Below are 26058 nucleotides of genomic sequence, written 5' to 3' on the forward strand. Positions count from 1 at the left end.
GGTGTTTTCAGCTACTCCGATTGACTTTTTTTTTTTACCTAGTGCATCTCCTAAAATTGATCTCCAGCTTTGCTAAATATAAGGACTGGTCATGTTTCTCTGCAGTTTTGCTCCATGCTAATTCAAGTAACTGTCTGTTTCGCCCAAGAGGCAGAGTTACAACCGGCCTTTGTGTTTTCAGAAATGCAGATCAGCCATTGCTTCCCTATCCCAAAATGCGTTGCTAGGTGTAATCTGATACTCGCAACATGTACTACTGACTAAAAGTGCAGTCCTATGCATATCTAGACAGAAAAATGTCTTAGAACTTCCAGCATTCTCCAGCCAGCTGGGGAATGCTGGCTGGGGAATGCTGGGAGTTCTGGGACTTTTTTCTGTCTCAACATGCATAGGATTATACCCTAATTCATTCAGACTGCAACTCTCCCATTTTCATTTCATTTATTACATTTCTATACCGCCCCATAGCCAAAGCTCTCTAGGCGTTTCACAAAAATTAAAAACAAACGTTAAAACAAATTATACAAAGTGTAACAAGACTGGATCGTATATTGCAGATCTCATGGGCTCAACATCTGGCCAGATTTTTGGACTTTTCTGCTTCGTTTCTCCAGCCCCTGCGTTTTGTACTATTTATTTATTTATTACATTTCTATACTGCCCAATAGCCGGAGCTCTCTGGGCGGTTCACAAAAATTAAAACCATTCATAGTATAAAACAACAGTTTAAAACCATAATATAAAATACAATATAAAAGCTCAACCAGATAAAAACAGCAGCAATGCAAAATTACAAATTTAAAACACAATGTTAAAATGTATTTATAGATTGTTAAAATGTTGGGAGAATAAAAAGGTCTTCGCCTGGCGTCTAAAAGCATATAATGTAGGTGCCAAGTGAACCTCCTTACTACACAGCTTGACAAAAAGTTTTGGGAGAACTGGAAAGTTTACACATTTCTGTGGAATTCTGCATGGTCCTAATAAAAGAAATACCAACAATGAATCCTGGATTTCTCTCTCTCTTCTTCTCATAAACCTGCATGGCTATATTTAATAATAATAACAACAACAACAACAACAACAACAACACAATACCTTATTCTCCCAGTATTTTAACAGTCTATAAATTAATTTTTAACTTTGCTGTTTTAAATTTGTATTTTAAATTTGTATTTTTGCATTGCTGTTGTTTTTATCTTGGTTGTGCTTTTATATTGCATTTTATATTATGGTTTTATACTGTTGTTTTATACTTTGAATTGTCTTAATTTTGTAAACCACCCAGAGAGCTTCGGCTATTGGGCGGTATAGAAATGCAATAAATAAATAAATAAATAAACTGACCAGAAATAACAGTAACAGACAAAAGAAAAAGAAAAACGCACATACCTCATTGACATAGCAATACCTAATTACAAAAATGTTATAGAAAAGGAAGAGGAAACAAGAGAAAAAAATACCCCACTGGTCATGGAAGTTAACGAACTATAGCAACAGGAAAATGTTGCAATTATTCTGTTATTCACATCAGTTACCGGCATCATGTCAAAAAACTATACAGAAAACCTTCAGAAACTGGATTTACCAAAATACCTTTGTAAACCGCCCAGAGAGCTTCGGCTATGGGGCAGTATATAACTGTAATAAATAAATAATAAATAAATACATCCACAGCAACTTCCATAAAGCAGTCATACTTAACATGCTCAATTGTCAGGAAATTCCTAAATCAGTAGAAGACAGCAAGACCTGGCAAAACCCGTCCATCTAGAAAAACCGCCACGAGTGAGAAAAGAGATGATGATGATGATCATCATCATCGTCACCATCCACTGTGGCTTTTCGATTTTTAGTTTTTCTGGACTGCTGCTATGGCGAGGGAGAGTTTCATGAGTGGTTTTGGTGGTGTTGGTGGAAACGGACCTCTCTTTCGCCCGCTCTTGGAGCACCAACACCCGCTCTTTTGGCAAGGAGACCCAAGCCAAGTATCCCCCGCGGTTGCTCTCCGGGGCCCTGGCTGGATCAGCGTGGGAGCCTGCTACGTGGGAGCCAGAGCTGCAGCAGCAGCAGCAACAGCAACCGCGACCACGTGTCTCCTCGCTGAAGGAGCGGCGGAGCAGAAGGGGCGCCCTCGCCGCGTTCCCCGGGGAGGCGAGCCCAGCTTTGGCCGGGACGGCAGCCTGAGCCTCCAGCCCATCATCGGCAGCGTCCCTCCGGCTGGGAACAGGGCGGCGGCGGCATCCCTGACGTCGTCGCTTCCTCATTGGTCCCTGGCGGCAGCACATGCTCAGGACATCTATATAAAGACATCCCAGGCCGCCCCCTTCGCCGTGTCCTCCTCCTCCGCCTCGAGCTTTCACCGCGTCTGTTTCTCTCTCTCTCTCTCTTTTTTTGCTTGTGAACGGGACAACTCCGTCATCAATCCGCAGCAAACAATGGCTTCTAACGCAGAAGATTTTATAGGCAGATGGCGCCTGATCAAAAGTGAAGGCTTTGACGAGTATATGAAAGCATTGGGTAAGGCGGGCAGAGGATACCTGGAGGTATATTGGCCCAAAGGGAAAAATAAATAAATCAGGAATTGGCTGGGGAAATTATAGGACATAAAAGAGAACTCTAGATCTCACATTCTCATTGAGTAAAAACATGGGAGAAGTTTTTTTAAAAAAATGAGAGTGGGGCTGGCAGAGAGGGGGGCATTAAACAAAACGATGCCAACAGAACCTAAGAAGAATGAACTTCTTATTTCTGTTCAGGGACACAGTGCGTACACGTATCCCACTGTGTGCATTTGCATCCAAAGAGGCAGGCTGCAATTTTGTAGTTTATGTATGTGGGTGTAGCCCTCCTGAATACACTGGCTTTGTGCCTGGGAAAGTAAGTGTGGGATTGCAGCTGAAATTTGTGCCGCAAATTCTGCTAACGTTGTTGCATTGTCTCTTGAAAGTGATGGTTTGGATTCCAGGAATGGTTGCTGCTGCTATGATTTAAGAGATTCCCTGCTTTTTACCATGGGTATATGTGGTAGGGTTTCTGCATGTGTGGATGTAATGCTTTGGGTCCTGTTAAATTACCATGCACTCCCCCAAACTCTATCATTTGGAGCACACACAGCACTTTTTCTCGAATCCAAGCGCAGACAGTGTTTCTGGCTTGATTAGGGGTGGAAGATTATGAAGAGGAAATAGGAATTAATGAATTTTCCTCTCTGAGAAGCACATGTCCTTCTTTCCTGGATCATGTGGGGATCTAGGATTAGGAGCTTTGTGTCTCATTTTCTCAGCTCTGAAGAGACTGAGGGCTCTGTCCAAGGTCTGTGGAGGCGTTCTCGGACGTGCTCTTAGTATTGCACACCCAGAGACAAATGAATATTGTTTCAAACATGATTTTTGAGTTGCTGGGTGAAAAGAAGAAGAACCATCTGCATGAAAGGCACGTGAAAAGCCTGTGTGTGAGAGAGAGAGGGGGAGGGGAAATGTGCAGGGCTTGGGCAGAGAGAGGAATTGGGTGAGAAAGGGAGATCTTATACGCACAGGATTGCTTTTCCTCTGAGATTTCCCCTGATTCAGGAAAGAGAGCAGTTGGTAAAAAACTTTGAAAGTTGCAATACAGCCTTCCTCAATCTTGTGCAATCAAGGTGTCTTGTACTACAGCTCACACAAGCTCCAGCTACTATAGCCAAAGGTTAGGGATGTTGGCATCTGGAGTACAACATCTGGAGGACACTAGCTTGAAGACGGCTGCCGTAACATGCTACACTAATTTATCTGTTCAATTGCCACTTTCCAAATTCAGTCATTTTGGAGCATGCACAGCACTATTTCTTGAATACAGACAGGCACATGCAGGTTTTTTTTTCTGGGTTTGCTAATTTTAACAGAATATCTATCTAAACATTTGGCTTTGTGTATCACTGCATGATTGGAAAAATGTCAAGATGAGCAAAGTTCCTGTAGCCATAAACTTGAGGACAAAATTTAGCTGAGTGAAATCATCTTTGTTATTCCCCCCCCCCAAAGAAATTGAATGTTATGCTCACTGGATTAGGGATGAATAATTTTGCACTTCGTTGATAGATCTGTTATGTTATGGTGTCTTTAGAGAGTAATAACTTCAGCTGAGGCTGAAACTGGAAAGAATAACAGTTTCCTGAATTAACATCCGGATGTTTTGTTAGAATCTTTCTTCTTTCTATCCTTGTGGATTAATTTCACTAAAATGTAGTCAGAGTTCAGTGATGGATCTTGAATAGGGTCCATGATATATTCAGAGCCAGTAGCCAATAGTTGAAGAACAGACTGAATTCTGTGGCCCATCATAAATGAAGCAAATAAAATGTCATATACTTACACACACAAAATTGATTCTACTTTTGCTCTTCTTGGGCAGGAGCAAAGAGTTACATCCAATACTGAAGGGTCACTTTCCTAACCTGTGTGGTATCCCGTCCCTATATATGCTTCCTTAAGGACTAGAAACCTGCTTTGTGATGATGAAAATGGAAATGCTCAAGATGTAGTCTTGTTCACACGCAGGTGCGATCTCAGGAAAATGGATGTATAGTTGGGATTCCTGCCTGTGGCTACAAAAGGTGTGTGTGCTGAGAAAATTTTTGAGCACTGATGTGCTGCATTTGGCTTGTGAAGTCACAAACTGTACCAGCCTGAATTAGTTCCACAGTTTACACATTTTGAGATGAGGGGTTCACTTGGTTCCTGTGCCTAACAAATGGAGACCATAATGAAGCTATGTACTACAGACTAGGATTAGCATAGAGTTGCCATGTGCACCAGATTGTATCGTCTTGGGCAGGGGTGGGAAGAGAACCGTCCAAACGTTTGTAGCACTTCAATGTCAAGCCAGAAGGTTGATGATGCCCCCTTAGATGTACTTGTGGAGGCTGGGATAATTGTACATGCATGTATAAGCCTGGCGTTGCTTGCTTGATCAACTCTTGGGGATTGCGACTGTTGAAAACCACTGTGCTTTGACTTGCTGTGAAACCTATTTGTGATGCATTTTCTATGATACAAGTCATCACTTGAGGTTGCACCCATCAAGTGATGCATAAGCTTGTTTATATGCAAGGCTTTCCTTTCCTTTCAGTAGAATTGTGATAAAGTTTGAGAATCCCAGTGCCACATCAGGAAAGCTAGATAACATCCAGGGCAAGCTCTACACTACAGCTTTATAGTGGTATGGAAGTGCACTGATAACTGTTGGGACACAATCGACATTCCATTTACCACTTTCATAGTGTTATTTCTGGCTTTTTATTCCACATTTGTAATGCTTGGACACAAGGCGTAGTTCTGGCCCAAGTCTGTTTCAAGAGAATAGAAATTGGAGCACTGCAATTAAGTGTTCAAAGTACATTAAATTAATATATGTTTCTGCTCAAGAGTCATATATCTTACAAACTCCTGTTTTTAGCTTTCTTATATATATATAAAAAACTCATTCCTGTTGATTTCAGCAGAATGAGGCTACAGGGATCACACTATTAAATCTGTATTTAATTTTAAAAAAAACTTACTTCAGAAAGTGCTCTTGGTAGACTGTATTGAGAAAACCGTGTTTTGATGTGCCATTATTTCTTTCTAATTTTACTACAGAAGAGTGGGTACAAACATTTTGCCCATATGGATTAATTTCACTTTCTGAAGGTCAATAGAATATAATACAAATTGCATCTGGGGCAGAGCTTATTTTGTAATATGATTACAAAAGACCTGTTGGTCCTGCAGGGCAGAATGAAACTGAGATAGCTTTGATGAGCATCTATTACCTGAGGTATTGCAATACCGCCACTGATCCATTGGAATTCTCCTTCCTCCCCACGATTCCTAATGAAAAAGTTAGCTCATCTTTTTTCTTATGCCTGCATCGTGACTGTGCTTGCCTGAACCTATCAAACATTTTTCCCTTTGGCAGGCGTGGGACTTCCTATGAGGAAGATGGGAGCCTTAGCCAAGCCAGATGTTGTCATCAAGAAAGAAGGAGATACATACCATGTGAGAACAGAAAGCACGTTCAAAACGCATGAATTCAGCTTCAAATTAGGAGAGAAATTTACTGAAGAGACGCTAGATGGCCGGAAAACTCAGGTAAATGAAAGTTATCCACACAGTGAAAAGCAGATGCCGTTCCTCACTAGAGCTTTACTTCTGAGAGCTGTTAATCTGATTCATCTGCTTTTATTTTTGTCACAGAATTGAGATCCGAGCTCTACGCAAAGAGATTTTTCTTTTTTCTTTTTTTTGTTTTTCCATGACATATTTTATTTATTTATTTACATAACCTCTAGGTGGTGCTGTGTTACAGCAGAATATCACAGAATATCAGGAAAATATCTGTTCTTTCGCTTTCAGAAATAATACTCTCCCTCCTTGCTTTTTTTTTTAAACAACAACAACAACAGGGAAAGTGCTAATAAAAACAGAAGTGAAATTGGAGGATCATGAGATAGTCTAAAGAATCTGTAAATAAACGTGAGTAAGGAATCTTGGGCACACAATACGTGCCTCGTGTACAAATGTTCTGAGTTTTGTTACATGAATGAGTCAGTCCCTTATTAAAGATTTACTCTTTTCTTCAGAGAGTCTATACTGACACTGTGAAGGCCACCAGTTGTCATCCTTCCACTGTCTATACCAGCCCACCCCCCAAACTGGCCCTTCCAAAAGGTTTTAGACTACAATTCCCAACATTCCTGACCATTGGCAATACTGGTGGGGACTAATGGAAGTTGAAATTCAAAACATCTGGAGGGCATCAAGTTGTGGAAGACTACTTTACACTCAAATAAACTTATGAATCAGCACAGCTTTATTTTCGGTTTGTCAGATATTGGTTCAGTCCAGACTTAATTATACACAATCAATGGGACTTAATGTTAATCATGATTAATTTCAATTTATTTCAGTGGGTCTACTCTAGGTATGACTTAGGCCATGGCTAGACCAGGACTATATCCCGGGATTGTCCCGGGTTCATCCCCGTGCATCCAAATGACACACAGGGGATCCCGGGAGCAGGCAGGGACGACCCCTGCATTTGTCTTGAATAGGTCTTTTTTATTTATTTATTTATTTATTTATTGCACTTATATACCGCTCCCATAGCCAGGGCTCTCTCTTAGAATTTACAGAAATTCTAAAATTAAGATTAAAAACGAGTATACAAAATTTAAAATTCTAAAACACAGAACATACACACATAAAGTATTAAAAACCGTTAAAAACAAAAAGTCTAGCTAAGGCCTAAGTCTGAATCTAACCCATTTCCCCCCCATTCCTGCTATCCTCTTTGTATTTATTTTTTCTGTTGCAGGCATTTTTATCCCACCCCTCACATATATTCTTAGGGCAGCTAATTTCAAGGTAACATAGCATAATTCAAATATACAGCCCCAAAAGCAGAAATTCACAATGAGCAGTGCAAAACACTAACCAGCCTAATGGCACAATCCTATATATTGCTGGGTAAGGGGGAGTAACACCAATGGAAAGTGGAGAAAAAAGAGGTAAAATAAACGTTCATTGCTCATTCATACACAGCACCAGAGCTCGTCTCTTTTTTTCTTCACAATCCTATATATGCCTGCCTAGAAATAAGTCCCACTGAGTTTAATGAGGCTTACTCCTAGGTATGTGGGTATGGGATTGCAGCCTTAAACAATTAAGGCTAACAAGACTGTGAAAATAAAAAGGTATTTGGCACCAAAATAATATCAACACAGGTGCCAGGTGAGCCTTTCTGGAAACATCATTCCAGAGTCTGGGTGCCATCCAGAGTTTGGTAGCTATCACACCTCGTATGGCAAAGGAAGCGGTTGAAGATCTTAATATCCAGGCAGGCATGGGTAGACATGAGCAGATACATTGGTCCTAAAGTATGATGGGCTTTAAAGGTCAGAAACAGCACTTTGAATTGAGCCCATATCCAGACCAGAGTAGTTGGCAAAGCACTGATATAACATCATTCATAACTCTCATTCCCAATTAGTACATGTAAGTATTATGAAGATGCGAAGATCACCACAAAGACAATTCAAGCTAAAGAAACAAAATCCAAAATGAAAGAAAAATCAGGAGAGCATAGGGTGGCCCTATGGAAAGGAGGACAGGGCTCCTCTTTTGTATCTGGTCACTCTACCATAGGGGGCAGGGCTCCTGCAGCTTTAACTATTGTGATGAAGGGGGAATTTCACCAGGTGCTGCATGCATACAAAAGACTCCTGCTGAAATTCCCTTTTATATACAACTGTTAAAGATACAGGAGCCCTGTCCTCCTTTCCATAGGAGGCTCCATCACACCTACTTTTTTATCCAGTTTCATCTGTGGTTTCCTCCTCCCATTTCCTTAGCGAGTTAAGTGCTGGGCACTTTCACATCTGTGCATTGTTGCGCTCTTTCAGCTCATGTATCTTTTCACCTGGAGTGCTACTATGCTGGCAAAATCTCCTGCCCCTTATGTTCTCCTTTGACCTGCAGTTAATTTTTTTATTTTAAAAAACATTTCTTTATTTCTGCAAAATACAATAGCACAGCAGCCTGAAACTGTTACGGTAAAACAACACACCCTTTCTCATCAGTGCCACCACTTCCTTGTTTGACAGACAGAAAGCTAGTGAGTAAGGAGGCTGTGGCATCTACTGCTCCTCCTTTTCATGGAATCATAGAATACTAGAGTTGGAAGGGGCCTATAAGGCCATCGAGTCCAACCCCCTGCTCAGTGCAGGAATCCACCCTAAAGCATCCCTGACAGATATTTCAGCACCACTGTTGTTTGGCCAGAGTGAAAGGAAGCTGAACAAGCAGGTTGCCATGGTGAAGAGATGAGCAAGTCCAGGGGGCTCTTGTCAGTGGGCCCCTGCTAAGGTGTGGGCCCTGGACAAGTGCCCGACCATGTTTACCCTTCAGTTTCATATTCAAGCAAACAACACTGGGTTACACTAGGTTAGCCTTCGTAAGGCTAACACAGTTCTCAACGTACGTACTGTAATACTAACTTAAAACATTATGAAATGATGAGCAAGCTGTTGTTTGTGGATTCTTTTACTGGCATTTTGCTACTGTTCTCAGTGCAAATGTATGTTTGTGTTGTTAAATAACCCCTTCAAATTTACTGTGAGAAGAGTATGAGTCCATGGTGTGCTGGTTCAGTTTCATATACTTGAGCAACAAAAGAACATGTTCTTCTACTGTGCAGTGAACTGTGGCCTCTGATTCATATCTACACCTACTTTTCTCAAATCAGCCAAGTTGCAGCAGGCCATGCCTGACTGATTCAATGTATCTTCCATGGATGTGCCAAGTCTGTGGTTAATGCCCAGGAGTTCTCACTTCCATGGCAAAGGGCGCTTGCCAAATTGATGCTCTCTTTCAACGGTTTCTTCACTAGACGGGCAAAACCTGATCCTGCAGCCCTTTCATGCCTCAGATGTCAAGCTGCGTGATTTATCAGCTCTTGAATGGTCTGGTGGATATGAACATCACCACCCCCGCCCCAGATTACAACATTAGGAGCAAAATCCAATACATGGAAGAATACTGGCCATTTGCCAGGACCCTTCCCTCACCCTCCGGTTATAGTAGTTCCTGAACTGGTTCCGCCCTTATGGAAGTACTAGTTTTAAGTTATTCCCGAAAGATGCAGTCTAGAGATGCATTGCACTCTTTACCACACACTCTTCTAAAACATAAAACAAAGAGAGAGAGAGAGAGAGAGAGAGAGAGAGAGAGAGAGAGAGAGATCAGTTGGAACCATGGAATGCTGAGAAATGAAATACGATAACGTTCAAAGGAAAGGCAAATCATGAAAAGTGGCAGATTCTGGTATCATTAAGGGTGGCAAAGTGGGAGACATGGACTAGTCTAATTCATGGGTACTGTTAACTGGAAAGTTGTGCAAGCACTTAATCACTAACCCATGTGCCTGGGCATCATTGGAATGCCATAGTTTGAGTGGAAACATGCCTTCAGCTAGTCCTGATCATACTCGGCCTGAGGGGGTGGAATACTTCTTTGAGCCTGAGGCCAAATTTCATGTTGGAGAAGCTCTCAGGGGGCGCATTCCAGTGGTTGGTGGAGATGACAGCAGAGGGGACAGGATCGAAGCTACAAAAAGTGCCAGCGTATAGTAGCTTAAAGTTCTTACTGCCAATAGCTAAGCCTTAGGAGAGGCATTTCAGCCTGTTAGAAACCACCAATTGATTGGTGGTCAAAGGGAAGGGAGTGGGTCTACTGATCTGGGGACCCAGGGAAGGCTGGATTTGGCCCCTGGGCCTGAGGTTCCCCACCTCTATACTCAAGCCAAGATGAAGCTTCTGAAAAAGGCCAGTACAGGCTTTTACAGAAGAAAAAGTACATCTGCCTAGGTGCTCATCTACACCAAGCAGGAAATTCCACTATGAAAGTGGTATAAAAGTGGTAAATAAAAGGCAGGAGCCACACCAAGCAGGATATAGTGGCATGAAAGCGGTATATGGTCTGTGTCAGTGGGCCCCAACAGTTGTCAGTGCACTTCAATAACGCTATAAAGCAGTAGTGTGGCTCCTGCCTTTTATATACCACTTTCATACTGCTTTCAAAGTGGAATATCCTGCTTGGTGTAGCCGAGCCCTAGGTCAGCCTCAAAATGTCTCATTTTCTATTTTTCACTGACTTTTCAGCATCCTGAATCTTAAAGGCAGTGGATTGTATCCAATGTTAGTCCTGCTTCAAGTAGCCCATTCATTTCAATGGATCTACTGCTCTAAATTAGACTAACATTGGATACATCCCTATACTTATTTCAATCGTCTGCATTAGTAGTCATGTGTGTTTCTGTTTTGGGGAATGGGCCGGGGGTGGGTGGGGCGGGCATTGTGCAGATTGCTGTATTTCCAATAGCTTTTTCTTCTTGTCTTCATGGGGAAAAAAAGGAATTGGTCAGCTGATGGGGTGTGAATTCCTTGGATTAAGGAAGAGCTTCAGTTCTCTAGAGAATTTATGCTGAGGAATTTGGGGTGGGTGAGGAACTGGAGGTAGGCCATAATAATAACAACAACAATAAATAGACATGTGAAGTGGGAAAGAACTAGGCTTGTCAGACATGTTTAATTTGGCCTGTGTATATTTTTATTTCAATCCTGTTTCTTTTGTTTTCCTGAAAGGGACTTTTTCCACACCCAATTACAAATCGGGGAAAGCAGGAAATTCTAACTTTCCCCTCCACAAATGTTCTACATGACCAGATGGCCTATTTAGTTGTATGTCCACTGCAATAAGTTACCACTTGGAGGTGGTGTGTGTGTGTGTGTGTGCGTGTGTATGAAATAGTTATCTTTATTCATTTTGTATAACATTGAATAAACGAAGGGTTGGAGCAGGCTCTACCCTGGTAGCATTCACCTGAACAATCAGTTTATTTATCTTGGTCTACACTGCAAGACAAGAAGCTTGGGAGCTATCATATCACCCTCTTTGGCCTTGAGACAGGGCAAGTTTGAAATCAGCTCATTAAGGAGCTAGCTAAGGAGCAAAATTCTGTGTTATTTTACAGACCCTTATCACCTTAGATGATAATGTATTGACCCAGCACCAGGCGTGGGACGGCAAAGAGACCACAATAAGAAGAAAGATAGTCGATGGGGAAATGATCGTGGTAAGTGGAATTTTCTCCTGTTTATCATGTCAGATTTGTACACAATTGCTGGAATGTGATAATAAGTATCCATCTGCATTGCCCTGTTCCCCAGCAATCTGGAGAGAGAGGGAGACATTTATGAATGAACCTTCTTTGTCTTCCAGGAATGTGTCATGGGTGATGTCAAGTGTACCAGAGTCTACCAGAAAGCATGAAGACACTGACTTCCAGTTTGGATTGACAATTAGTGACAGACAGTTCAGTTCCAGGAACTAATCTTAATCTCTGTTTCATAGTTCTTATCTCTTCTCTTCCATTTTAGTCTTTTTTTAAAAGCACCTTGGAGGAATCCGTACAGTATACAATTAAATTTCAAGCCCTTGATGTAACTACTGAGAATGATTAAACCTGAAAATTTTCAAGTAGAGCTCTTGTAACTGTGTTGTAATTTTTAAGAGTATTTTCCCCACCTCTCAGAAAAGTTCTAGAAAACTCCAGTTAGAGAAGTTAATTAGTGGGGGTGGGTGGGAGAGAAATGATTTAGTTGCTATTAAGATCTGTTATTGAAAACCTGCTTGGCTCATATACCATGTGCTCCTAAGCATGTTTTCACAGAAGGAAATCTTGCTGAGTTCAACGGCACTCCCTCGTGACTGGCTTAGACTTGCAGTGTTTTGAGTAAATAGCTTTTTCAACCAGTTGCTCATCTGGGATTGATGTAGTGGGCAAGTAGAACAAAATCTTCTAGACTTTAGAAGGTTTTATTAGATGCAAGTTAATATAAAGATTTATATTTCTGTACTATGGGTATAATGTACTAGTGCTGGGCTGAAACCCTCCTTTAAATTCTCCCCAAATATTGCACCCACATGAGGCTGCTACTTACCTTAACTGTACCAGATGTTTCTTTTCTTTTCTTTTGCTCTTTTTAAGAATTTTAAAACAGGTGCTAAAAATTCCTGTTCTAGATGTGGGCCCAGTCCTGATTTCATTTCCTACGGCCCTGAATCTATTTCCCGGAGTCCTGGGTGTCCAGAGCCCTGTGGCTGCCCACCCCACCCCTAGCATAGCAGTTAAGCTTAGGGAAAACAAAACATATTTCATCGGTTTGGGACGATCTCTGGCAAGGTGCAAATTAAATGAAGAATTGACTTTATTTGAGGTGATTTGAATGATAAAAGAATTAGTTGGCTCTGCCTGCTGTGAAATTTAAATAAACCCCACTTTTGCATATATAAAGATAAATCAACATACACATTTTTTTTACGCAGATTTGTGTCTTGTAGTCCTGGGCCTTGAACCTTTTAAGGGCCTAGCAACACCCACACTTTAAAACACACTGCTGTGAGTGGTGTGGAAATTTCTTTCCTGCTTCCCTTCCCCTGCACACTACTTAGAATGTGTTGCATCACTCCCAAGCCCATGTGATGTCTCACAAATTACTCCAGGCCCCTGTCTTGATGGCGGCAGGTCTCTGCCACGAGGCCTCGGTCTCCCAAATTGGCCCTCCTCCCTAGCATCTGCACAGGAAGGAGCGCCAATGCGGAGTTGCAGTTGCCACTGCCACTGCCACCACACCAAACACCAAGGAGGGGGAAGGAATGGGGCAGCTTTCTCTGGCTGCCCCATTCCTCTCCCCTCCACTTTTTTTTTAAAAAAAATCTGTAGATGTGAACCTTCGCATCTACAGATTAAAAAAATTGAAAAATGGGGGGGAGGTGAGGAACGGGGCACCCAGAGCAAGGTCAGAGGGAGGAGAGGTGGCTGCCCCATTCCTCTCCCCTCCACTTTTTTTTTAAAAAAAATCTGTAGATGTGAACCTTCGCATCTACAGATTAAAAAAATTGAAAAATGAGGGGGAGGTGAGGAACGGGGCACCCAGAGCAAGGTCAGAGGGAGGAGAGGTGGCTGCCCCTTTCCTCTCCCCTCCCCTGTGCTCGGCCCAGCAGCGGCGGTGGCTTCCCAGTTGCCCCATTCATCTCCCAACTGTTTTTTTTAAATCTGTAAATGCGAACTTTCACATCTACAGATTAAATAATAATAATAATAACAACAACAATAACAACAATGAGGGGGGGAGAGGAACAGGGCAGTCAGAGGGAGGAGAGCTGGCTGTCCTGTTCCTCCCCCCTCCCTGGACCTCTGCTGGGCAGTGGTGGAGGCCTCCCAACTGCCCCGTTCCTCTCCACCCACCCGTTTTTTGGTTTTTATTTACGGTGCAGCCCAACTTGGAGCTCCTAGTCAGCCCCCTTCCCTGTCCAGCCCAGCCCATAGCGGCCAATCAGGGGGTGCCATCAGCTCCGCAACCAAAAAAGTTGGGGTAAGTGCCCAACTTTTTAAGCGGAGTTTCTGGGGTTTGCCTCCAGATGGCTTTGCAATGGCAGCTGTGTCATGTAGATGAACTGGCACCACTCCGAATCCACCCCGGGGCAAAGCCTTCATCAAGACAAGGCCCGGGAAGTGTGGCCAGCCACTTTCTATAAACCACACTTCCTAATGTGGCTATGTTTGATTTAAATTAGTACTTCAAAGTTTTAAAGTGAATTCTGAGGGAGATTGCAGCAGGAGAGGGAAGTGTTAACTCTCCTCTCATGCTGCACCAACACCCCCAACCCAACATAGAGTGCATTTGGATTAGCACTCTGTAAAATTTTGGAATCTCCATTTTGGTGCAGAAGTTGCCAGTTTGCATGTGTGTCTGTGTGAATCGCTCGTGGGGGGAAAATCATCCTTTTTTCTTCATTTTTTCACACCGCTGCAAGTTAATTGTAATTGTAGGGGAACTATTGATTTGGGATGGTCTGGGGCAGGCTGCAAATTAGTTGAAGAATTTATTTTATTTGAGGTGATTTGGCTTTGCTTTCAGGCAATTTTCTATACATTATGGTAATTAATTCTAAATTTGCATATATAGATATAAATGCAAATTTGTTTTCTGAGGGGCTGCCTGGAGTCCACTTTTTTCAAATGCCTAGCAATGTCCCTGATACACACCACAGCTTTATGGGATAGAACCACAGGCAATCTGTTCTCGTGTGTGTGTGTGTGTGTGTGTATGACAGAGATAGGGCTTCTTCACACGAGCAAAATAAGGCATGCTTGTGACTGGCCACTCACAGAAGTTCGTGGATCCTTTTGATGATGTCGTCAACCTCCTGCATGTTTCCTGCACCTTCCCTGCTAATTCCATTAAAAACAAGAACCCTGTAATATCCCAATTCTGCTGAATTATCTCAGGATTTCTTAGCATGTATAGAGGAAGTTGTGCTGCAAAGCACCCACTAGAAGGCGCTGTCCCATTCAATGCTATGAGAATGGAGAGGAGGGGAAGTTTTCAGTTACAGACCATGTGGTTGCCCCTCTCTGACCATTTAGTGAAGCCCAATTACAATTCCACAAGAGAAGCAGGAAGCAAAGTCCTGGTAAGGAAATGTGATTTCCCCTCAATCTAAAGAAGCCCAGAGAGAGAAGAGACGTGGGCCTTCAAACAACCAGAAAATTTAATTTGTAAGAATGTTTTAACCACATCAGTTGGAGTCTTTTCACCTCTAAGGCCAATCAGGGCAGATGACAGAAGCAGATCGTTTGGTTTATACTTAGATCAATGGATTCCAACTGCTTTGATTTATTTGTAAAGTTTTATCTCTTGAGAAATAGTTATTCTTGAAACCTGTAGGGAATAAAAGAAAGAGCCTCATCCCCCCCCCCCTTACACAGCTGTTGTCTTGGTTTCTTTTCACATGGGATTGGTCTAGATGGAGTTCCATTTCAGGCCTGTCAACATTTTTTTTAAGGACTTGGTTTAGAATTGGGTGTCTCATGACTGCTCCACTGTTCTGAAATTAATGGAGACTTTGTGCATTTCAAAGCTTCAGATGCACTTGAGAGGACAATTTGGACTAAACGGGCACAATCGAGCCAATGTTAAATGTGACGTGTGCTCCATCAATTTAGGGGAGAGAGATTTGGGCTGCAACCATAAATACACTTCTCAGGGAGTAAGATGAATTGTTATGCCACCCTGAGATCTTAATGATATAGGGTGGATACAAATGTTTTAAATAAATAAAATCATACTTTTCAAAGACAAACCATACCAGTTCAACAGGTTGTAATGGGTCTTACCTATTATTATTATTATTATTATTATTATTATTATTATTATTTCTCTCTGTGTGGTTTATCTTGATAGCTTATGTTATGTGGATGTGTCTTTCAATCCTGCTTCTGCTCCCAAGGATTCCATTACCATGGATAGCTTTCCCAAATGGCACAAGTCCACATTTTGTTTCATTTTTTTACGTCTTTTAATTGTGTATCTGAACCTATTGGTATGTATCCAATAAATTGTGCATTGCTTTGCCGTATGTTCTATCTTTATGCTACAGAAATGAACCTTGGTGTGGGGGGAAATTATGTTTTCCTCTGTAGTGATACATCTATCTCCAGGCAGGTTGTACTGTATTCTTAGGTGCAACCCTATACAAACTTACCTGTGCATAAGTCCCAGTGCTTACCTCTGTGTAGACATATGTAGCATTCTATTGCAAATGTTTAAGATTGGTTTGGATCCAGACTTAGCCATATTTGAAGCCATTGGAATCAATAGGACTTACCCATGATTTAGTGATTAGATCTACTCTAAGAATGACTTAAGTCTGGTTCCAAACCAGTGTTGTTGCTTCTTTGCCATCATTGAACTTTTCTTCACAGCTTTCTTATGTAACCTTTGAAGTTTTGATTGTTATTAAGATGAATTGAGAAGATATATAGGCCTATCATGGATCATCAATACAATTATTCTTATTAGTATTATTGAATAATAACTCAAAGACTCACAAAATCTATTGCAAACAGTGGTTTGTCCTAATATAAGGAAGTAATTCATAGCTCTATGAATTTTGTTCTAATGGACTATCACTACTATCTGTTTTTGCCTATGTCTTTGATGTGATGCATGGTTCTGATGTGATCAAGTGAGGATACAGAAGGATGGTGTTTGTTATGCTCCAGCAACTTCAGAGACAATTCTTAAAAATAAAATATGTTCTGAGTGATAGAATTCTTCCTGTGCATACCCCAAAGCTGTAACCCTTTGATGTATGCACACATACCATTGAGATTATGCATGTGAGGGCATAATCACATGCATATAACTGAACCTCTTTTTCTAGGAAGTATTCAGGAGGGTGTGTCCTTCTCTATTGTTCACCCACTTTTCAAAGAACAATGGTGTTTCCTTCAGCAGAACTTCATTTGGTGTAAGATCCATGTTGGGATATCCTAGAGTTGTTCTTGACTCTGCTTTGTACAGAACAAGTAGCTGCAATTTTTGAAATGGACAGAAACAATCTGGGAATATAAACACCTGTAACATTCATTTGATTGAAATAGTGCAAGAGTCCAAACTAGTTCTTTACTCATATTTAGCTCCTCTCTAACAGCTGATTCAAATATGCAGGGGGGAAAATATGGGTACAGTTTTTCCTAGACTGTATCAGTTTAAATTGCAGGTGGGAAATCAATATCTTTCAACAATCCCTGAGGTAACATGCACACACTCACTCACTCACTCACTCACCCACCCACCCCTTGTAGGTCAGAAAGTGGATGTAAAATAAAATGAATATACAAGATATTAGCCGATATAGAATGTCACACAGGAATGCATACAAAATAATACATCACCTGAAATGAATAACACTGCTTTTCATATTGAGTATCTTTGTTCTAGTCATAGCGGTAGCCAGTGTGTTTGGAGCACCTATCAGTGTAATGCGTCTCACTCTACTACCACATGGGTGTGAGGACTTTTGAGGAGATGATGTTTGTTTTTAAATCTAGACAGAATGATGGGTAAACAGCCCTTCTGACCTTTTTGTACAACAGACAAAATCAGTAAAGGAGATCAGGAATCACATCCTTCTCAGAGACACAAAGGTGAAATTCATGGCTCCTCTGGAGGAAGCAAACTTCATAAGCACCGTTGGTCACTTTCTGAAATGTAAGGACCACAACGGAACACAGAGTTTGAGTCCAATATGTTTGAGTCCATGGATTTTGATTGGTTTATGTACATTTAACTGTGTTGGTTGAAGGATGTAAACATTTCTTCAGAAGAAAAAAAAAGCTTATCAAATAATCTTCCATACCATGATTGCTCTTAAAAGATCTGACAAATATTTTTTCAGGTTCTGGAAATAATATTTAAAAAACTTTACAGGAGGCAAGTGTGAAGTACATCTAGAAATATAAGACACAGAAAGCCTTCTTTCAAACTACTTACTACTCTCTTGAAAGGGAAAAGTAACATTGAATGGGTTCATACAACACACTAATCCACACTCAGTGTTGAGTGTGGGTTGTTGCTGAAAGATGGGTTGTTCTACCATGGGTTATTGTGTTGTCTGAATCACAGGTTATCATGTTGTCTTAATCCACAGGGTGGCTTGTTAACCATGCAGTGGGGCTTATTTTTCTTGAACAAGCCATCTTGAAACCCATGGTTTGCTGTTGAGTTGTTCATGGTTCTTAAGGCTCACTGCATGCTTAACAAGCCACCCTGCAGAAAACACACTGCACTCAGACAACATGGCTCAACAACAATGCACACTCCACCACTGAATGTGGGTTAGCATGTTGTGGGAGCCCACCCACGGTCTGTCACTGGCCTTTAAAAATCCCTCTACAAGTCAAAAAATATTATCAGGTGCAGCCACGGGGGGAGGTGTTTTTTTTTTGTCAGAACTCAGCAAGGGGTGGGTAGGTTAGCAAGACTTCCCTTGCTACTTGCATGCCATAGCCTAAATCTGGATTAGGATCCTCCACCATGGCAATTGTGTTTAAAGATGACACACTGAATACTGTAACACACTGAACATAACTAATCATTTGATCAAAAGAGCTTAAAAGGGATAGAGCTCCTGCCCCTTTTGAAATGAGTTGAGCTGCAAATTTGGGGTCTGGTACAGCTTGTAGATTAAACCTACACAATGTTTCTTCCACATTTATATCTAACCATCTTTCCCTTCCAGCGCTTTTCAGTCCGATGTGAAACATTCTAAACCGTCAGGGTGTTCAGTGCCAACAAAAATCTTGCTCGAGGCTTTCGGGGCACGTTTAACCATGTGCTTTCGCTAGAGGATATTCTGATGTCTTTTCTTCTTAACTATCTTCCTAAACCATCATTGAAAAGAAAAATCATTAGGAAAGAGATGCAATTATATTTTCCCACAGTGCACAAAGTTCTCACGGAAATCTCTCTCCTCCCCACTTCAGGAACATGCACACACCCATACTCATAAACCAGGTATGTCACATTGTCCAGGATTTGAGTTTCTATGAGAAGAGCCTGTACAATCAGAAGCACCTCTGCCCCGTTTAAGTGCTCTGAGATACATATTCCTCAATGGCAGCATGTCCTCTCGTAAAGAAATATGAACATGCTGAATGTCTTTCTGTTTCTCAGAAGCTGATAGAAAAAGAATGATAAAGCAAAGTATATCTCTAGTATTTGAGGCAGTAAGCCTATGTGCACCAGTTGCTGGGGAACATGGGTGGGAGGGTGCTGTTGCATCATGTCCTGCTTGTTCATCCCTGGCCGATGGCTGCTTGGCCACTGTGTGAACAGAGTGCTGGACTAGATGGACCCTTGGTCTGACCCAGCATCAGGGCACTTCTGATGTTCTTAAGGAAGTGAGGATAACAATCAGCATCTTTAAATGAGCGTTTTATAGCACCCTTATTACTGGCCACTCACAGTTGTTCATGGGTCATTCTGATGATGCCATCAGCCTCCTGTGCACCTTTCACTCCATTTTCCGGTTTTATCACTAAAAATAAAAGCTCAGAAAATCCAACTCTTCCAGGATATATCAGTATTTGTCGGGTTTTCCTGCTGTGTACAGGCCAAATTGTGAATTAAAATGCCCAGTAGAGGGCGCTGTCTCATTCAACTGCATTGAGGCTGTTCAAGCCACATGGTTGCTGCTCCCTTCCTCATGTAAGGACATCTCATTGCAGAAGTGGAAGAGGAGCAGGAAGCAGAGCCACAGTAAAGGAACATGATCTCCCCCATCTCAAGGAGCTCAGTGAGAGACTAGCCTGCCCACCATGTGATAGGGCAAGTATGGAGCAAAGATATTTTTGCACTGGTTTCAGGGGGGAAATTTGATGTAAGCAGCATAGTCCTTATCCTGTAATATCTACACAAAGTATTGTAGTATTTCAATGAAGTCCTTTTCCTGAGGGCATGCTAGTGTGCCCTGCTGGGGCTGATGGGAGCTGAAGTCCAAAGCATTTGGAGAGCACCAGGTTGGGGAACGCTGGTGAGGACCACTGGAGGTTGGTAGCTCCAATGTCAATGGGATGGTGAATCTGCTCTGGGTTACAATCAGAACCAGCCAGAACTCTAAAGATGCTATCCAAGGTGGTTCTGACTGAAACCTGGAGAAGATTCACCATCCCATTGATATCGGAGCCACCAGTGGTGTGGATAATACTGAGCTATATGGACCAAGATCCTAGAAAGAACTAAAGGCCTGTTGGGTGCAGCCCTGACTTTGCCCAAACCTAGGCAGCCTCTTATCTTATTTGAGATATCAACAATAAAGTCTTGGCAGCAGTTCTGTCTCCTGGTTTTGGAGGGCCCTTGGACAAGACCCCCCTCAATGGGCCATCTCACTCAGTGAGTCTCCTTTCTTACCAGCATGGGCATTTGCTGCTACTCTTCTTCTTCCTCATCATCACTGTTGCCACCTGCTTGCTTAACAGGCAGAGAGCCAATGAGCAGGTTGGCAGCGGCATTTCCTGCTCCTCCTTCACAGCACCACTGTGGTCTGGGCTAGAGTGAGATGCAGGCGAGCAAGCAATGACATGGCAGTGAAGAAGAGGAGGAACAACTCCAGGGATCTCTCATCAATGGGACCTTGGCAGGTGCCCAACCATGTCAACCTTTGATGCCATGATGAAATAAGACAGGAGAGGGCAGGAGTTGCCTAAAGCTTATGGGAGTGGCATCCTAGAATGTGTTATTAAGCCTACAGAAGTGGTAAAGCAGTAGAATCATAATCCCAGTTTTGCCAAATAGAAATAAAGAGTAAACTCCACCGTATGTCTTACTTAGAATACACCCATTGAAAGGAATGGAAGTTAAGTCCCATTCATTTCAATGGGTCGATGCTAAGTAGTATTTATGTTGGATTTTACCCAAAATTTACACATGGCCCTACAGGAGTTCTTTATTGTATTTCCCCTTCCTTTCGGTAGGCCTTTTGTTAGTACGACCCATCATTCCTTTTTTAAAATATTTATTTATAGCATTCATAAAGCATTTTTTCTGTTTTAAAGACAAACAAAGTGGTGCAGAGATTAAAACTAGATGGATTATTTATTCCTGCATATCCCATCTCGTGTTTAAGATTTTGGCCCTTTCATGAAAAATGCAGCCTTTGTTTATTAGAACACAGAGCTGTTGACGCAGTTCCTTTGTGTTGTTATTGTTACAGCTGGGTCTTCAAATTGCTACAAGAATAGACACTAGTGGTGGTGGCTGCCATCTCTTAATGGATGCTCTTTTGATACACTAGCCAAGAAAAAGCTGGCAAGTCTAACAAATCACACACCCTCGTGCTCACTTCCTCTGGTCGTTCCTTTGTTTGATATGACTCAAGCCTGTCTCCATTCCACCTTTCTGGATTTTTGCCTTTGCTATAATTGTGCTGCACATTGCTATCTTTCGGTGGATTTCATTCTCAACAGCAAATTAGCATTAATATTAGCTAATATTAGATCAAGGAAATAAGCATAAAAATTACTAGTGACATATCAAGCTTCCTTTTAGGACTGCCGAACTAAAAGCGAGATTAAATGTGTTCTTTTAATTACTGTGCACTTTTAAAAACATAGATGGCTGAGCAGGATTGGGACCATGGCAGGCAGGAAAGGGGAGCTTTACCCCATCCATACACTGTGACCCCGACAAAAATATGCCTTCCCCCAGTGCTATTTGTATAGGGAGGAATAATGTATTTTTTAGCCTGGTCTGCACATAAGAGAGGATCAGGTGGTAGAATCCTGAGGTGGTACACCGCACATCTTGATGTGGGAGGTGCTATTTTTAAAAGTGCTTTTGGTAAAACTAAACTGCCTGCAAGTATTTAAAAATATCTAGTAAAAATCTAACCTAGCCTGCTGTTTGCTGTGCCAATTTAAAGGGCATTTGGTTTTTGTTTTGTTTCTTAACTTGTGGATGCATCCCCCTGCCTGAAGTCCCAAGTGGTACAATCTTTTCCACCACCTCAGAACTCTGCCACCTCATTTCTGTCTTGTTTTATCAACATGTGTACATCATGCATTATGTGTCCATCTGTTTACTTTTCTTATGCGCCAAGTCAAAGAGCATAAGACCCAAGGCTGGTCAAATTATTGAGGCAGAAAATCACGCAAACGTCTCTCCCAGTTCATGGCAATGCAATGCAACGATAACAGGTTATATCTAACATTAGTCTTACGGTACACTCATTTAAATGAACGGAACTAAAGTTAGCCATAATAACTAACATTGGGTAGTATTCAATACTGCTGGTCTGCTTACACTATTAACATAGTGCTAGTGCAAGTGACCTCTAGCATTATGCCAATAGTGTAATCTGGTGCAACACGTTTCCCGCCGCACCAGCTTATGCTGTCTTTGTACCAACAGAGGTTGCTTACACTATAGCATAAGTCGACCAGCATAAGTCGACTAGCATAAGTCGACCAGCAGTGTTGGATACTGCCCATTGGATACAACCCAATAAATGTAATAACTAATAATTTGCTGCCTTTTCATGCTGCCCCAAAGCCACCTAATCCACAAGTGGCTGAATATTCATACACAACCAGTGCTGATTAATGATTCTGGAACAAGGTCTTCAGTGGAATGCCACAGGGTTCTGTCCTAGGCACTGAGTTGTTCAACAAGGGTTGGAGCAATACATTATCATACTTTGAGTTAGACCCATTGAAATCAATGGGACCTAAATTAGTCATTACTAACCAATGATTTCAATGGATATTTTAAATATAACTAATTATGGATCCAACCCCAAATTTATAAATGATTTGGATGATGGTACAGAGGGGAATGCTTATCAAATTTGCAAGTGACCTGGAACTGGGAGGGGCAATTAACACCACAGAAGACAGAATCAAGAATCAAAACATTCGTGATAACCTAGAACAGTGAGCATTTATTTCTGTTGAATTTTATGTTGGTTTGGGGGTGGGTGGGGAGGCAGTGTTCCAACCTATCAAGACTACTGATTGTTGAAGTCGGGTGCAAAAAATCAAAGGCACAAAATATAGGACGTGGGAGACCTAATTTGGTAGCAATCACTGTGAAAAGGACCTAGGTGTGATTATCAATCACGGGTTAGCAGTGTGATGCAGGTGTTTACAAAGTTAATGTGTCTTGGGCTGTATTAACAGAGCCAAAGTGTCCAGGCCATGGGAAGTTATAGTTCTACTCTGTTCTGCACTGGACTTGCCACATCTGGAGTGTGTGTCAAGTTCTGAGCACATTTTAATCAGGACATTAACAAATGGACCTGGAAACCAAACAGTTGAAAGAGCTGGGTAATGTTTAGTCTGGAGAAGAGCAGGTTAAGGGGAGAGATGGTAACGATCTTCAAATAACTGAATGGCTGCTATGCAGAAGATAGAGCAGACTTGTATTGCTCCAGAGGACAGGACTGGAACCAATGGGTGGAAGCAGATTTTGGCTAAGTATTAGGAGAAACTTCCTAGCCATTCAACAGTGGAACAGACATGATCATAAAGTGGTGGGCTCTCTCTTTTGCTAGACTTAAATAAGCAGGGGCTCAATGCATCCGGTGTAGATACTATACTGAGTAGGGGTTGGACTCAATGTCCTCAAAGGTTCCTTCCAACCCTACAATTCTAAGGTATGAACTGGTTTTAGGAGATATAAAAAAGGCTATGGTAGTCCAAAAAGGCATTGCAGGTGAAACAGGGTTTGAAGAGGAATTTGATAGGGGAGAAAACAAGGAATTGATTTGGCAACTGGATCGAAGTGCTGTTCTAGGTATAGAGAACCACATAGTAGAAAGCATGATTGGTGGAATGGGATAATGGAACAAACATGAGCCTGCAATGGATAGTTATATCCCATTAGGGAACTTATCCCCTTAATATGCAGGTATCCCTGCACAGGATGGTGGTGGTGCACATCTGCAAGTTAAGAACTGGAAATAGCCTTCCCTCCTTTTGCACAACTATCATGAGTCCTCATTTGTCTGGAGATTGCAGAGGAGACAGTCAATCAGGCATAGAACAGCAGAGAGATAAAACAAGGACTAGAAGCTTGAAAACAGGGGAATTAATAGGGAAGGGAATCATGGAAATGCACTCAAGCAAGGGAAAGATATTATGATGTACCATAGAAGAGAAAGATAATTTGATCAGAATACAGCAGCAAGACAAGAAATATGAGCGAAGAAGCTGGCAGTCCTCTAGGCAAAAGTTAACTAGAATATGGGGAAGGGTCTCCACAATGAAGTTAGAAAGGAAAGGGTGTTTTTTTCAGACCAGCTCTCTTCATATGTGTATTTTTTGTTCTTTGGGCAAAGTACATCACTTCTGCTGCTGTGGATGTGACAATGTGTTCCAGGAAAGGAAATCAGGCGAAGTGTTTTTTTGTTCTTACACTTGACACATAAACAAAGCAGTCCCCCCCCCCGCATCCCCCCCAATAATGCTCAGTAACTATGATTTTTCACGGGAAAGCACTTAAGATAATGGATGAGAATACATCTTGGTCTAAGGTTGATGCCGCTTCAGAGCTTTGACAATATTTACACAAGTCCTCATTTGTTATATTCATTTCCCTGGATTTCAGCATCATGACAGGCGATGTTTTTCAAGACTGTGTGTGAGTGTGTGTATGTATATGTCTCCACATTTAAGATTTCTAAAATAAAGGCACACACTGATTTTTAAAATAACTTGGTAACTTTCACTGTAATCATACAGCAACCTTTGCCAGCTTGGTGCATGCTGGGAGATGTCATCCAAGAACATCAGGTTGGGGAAAGCTCTTATACAACCAAAATCAGTCCCACCTTCAGCTCTAAATATGCTTCCTTTTATTTGTTTGTTCATTACATGTATGTCCTGCCTTTTCCTCCAACGAGCCCAAGGCAGTGTACACAATCCTCCTTCTCTCCAATTTATCCTCACAACAGGATAAATGTTGTGAGGTAGTTTGGGCTGATAGTCAGTGACTGGCCCAAAGTTGCTGACCATCCTCTCTCCAAGGAACTCTGCATGTGCTGTGAAATTCAAGACTCTACTGAAGTAGGTAACATGTAACCAGCTAAGTTAGATTGACTTGGAGCTCCATCAGATGGGGAGAAATAATGCTTCTCTACCGTCACTTCTCTGCCCCCGCTTTCGTTGCTTGATACTTCTTCTTTCAAAAAAGGATGTAAACAATGTGCATGTGGCCCATTCAGTGGGCTGTTCTGATCACACTGCCTCTCCTGCATACAGCAGGAGATAGCAGCAACTTCCATTTTTAAAAATACTTCTTCACACAGGGCATAATTAAACTCTGGAATTCACTACCATGATGTAGTGATGGCCACTAATTTGGGACAGCATTAAAATGGAATTAGACAAATTCAGAGAGCATACAATTATTAATGGCTACTTGTCCTGATGGCTATATAGTACTTCCACTATCAGGGGCAGTTTGGCTTTGGGCTTCTCTACATTAAACCCAAAATCCCGCATCCTTACCTGGCTTTTTTTACAATGGGCACAGTACATGTTCCACACACCCTTTCCATCCCTTTTTACCCACTTCCTTTGTAGGGAAGTTCTAAATGTTCCATTTATACAGATGGCATATTGCATTATTCTTTAAGTACACCATCTCTTTGATGGTGATGTATAGATGTTACCACATTTTCAGCAAGTCAAATCATGACAGAATAAAGCTAAAAAAAGAGCGGGAGAGGCACTGGAGGATGACAACATTGTGAAAAGCATCTGCAAACTTCAGTGAGTAACCGAACTTGATCACATTGCATAAGCTCCATGTGTATACACAGTTGCTGGAGAACATTAGTGGGAGGATGCTTTTGCATTCCTATCCCATTGTGGGTTTCTCATAGGCATCTCGTTGGTCATTGTGGAAACACTATACTGGACTAGATAACCCTTGTTTGATCCAGCATGGCTCTTATGTTCTTATGATGGCATCATTCCTAACAAAAAATTGTTTAAAGCCTCTTTACTGCCCCATAAGGCTCATACAATGCATTGCAATGGTGGATCACCGTTAAGGAAGAAGTAGCTTAAGGGCACAAGCCTATCCATATTTAGACAGAAAAAAGTTCTACAATTCCCAGCATGACCCAC

At 41.7% G+C, this 26058-nt stretch overlaps 1 protein-coding gene across 1 annotated transcript; it reads left to right on the plus strand.

The window, feature by feature from the left end:
* Positions 1-2380: 2380 nt before the first annotated feature.
* Positions 2381-12052, plus strand: LOC134401701 (fatty acid-binding protein 5-like). The gene is made up of 4 exons (XM_063130887.1): positions 2381-2520; positions 5938-6110; positions 11551-11652; positions 11799-12052. The coding sequence occupies exons 1-4, from the start codon at positions 2439-2441 to the stop codon at positions 11847-11849; spliced, it is 408 nt and encodes a 135-aa protein (XP_062986957.1). The 5' UTR covers positions 2381-2438; the 3' UTR covers positions 11850-12052.
* The last annotated feature ends 14006 nt before the right edge of the window (positions 12053-26058 follow it).

Source organism: Elgaria multicarinata, chromosome 7 (genome assembly GCF_023053635.1).
Source record: "Elgaria multicarinata webbii isolate HBS135686 ecotype San Diego chromosome 7, rElgMul1.1.pri, whole genome shotgun sequence".
NCBI lineage: Eukaryota > Metazoa > Chordata > Lepidosauria > Squamata > Anguidae > Elgaria > Elgaria multicarinata.

Bases quoted from the DNA above. Each gene is read 5' to 3' on its own strand.
- LOC134401701 (XM_063130887.1), top strand. From the start codon at position 2,439: ATGGCTTCTAACGCAGAAGATTTTATAGGCAGATGGCGCCTGATCAAA. The intron at 2,521-5,937 runs GTAAGGCGGGCA...TCCCTTTGGCAG, and splicing joins CGAGTATATGAAAGCATTGG to GCGTGGGACTTCCTATGAGG. The intron at 11,653-11,798 runs GTAAGTGGAATT...TTTGTCTTCCAG, and splicing joins TCGATGGGGAAATGATCGTG to GAATGTGTCATGGGTGATGT.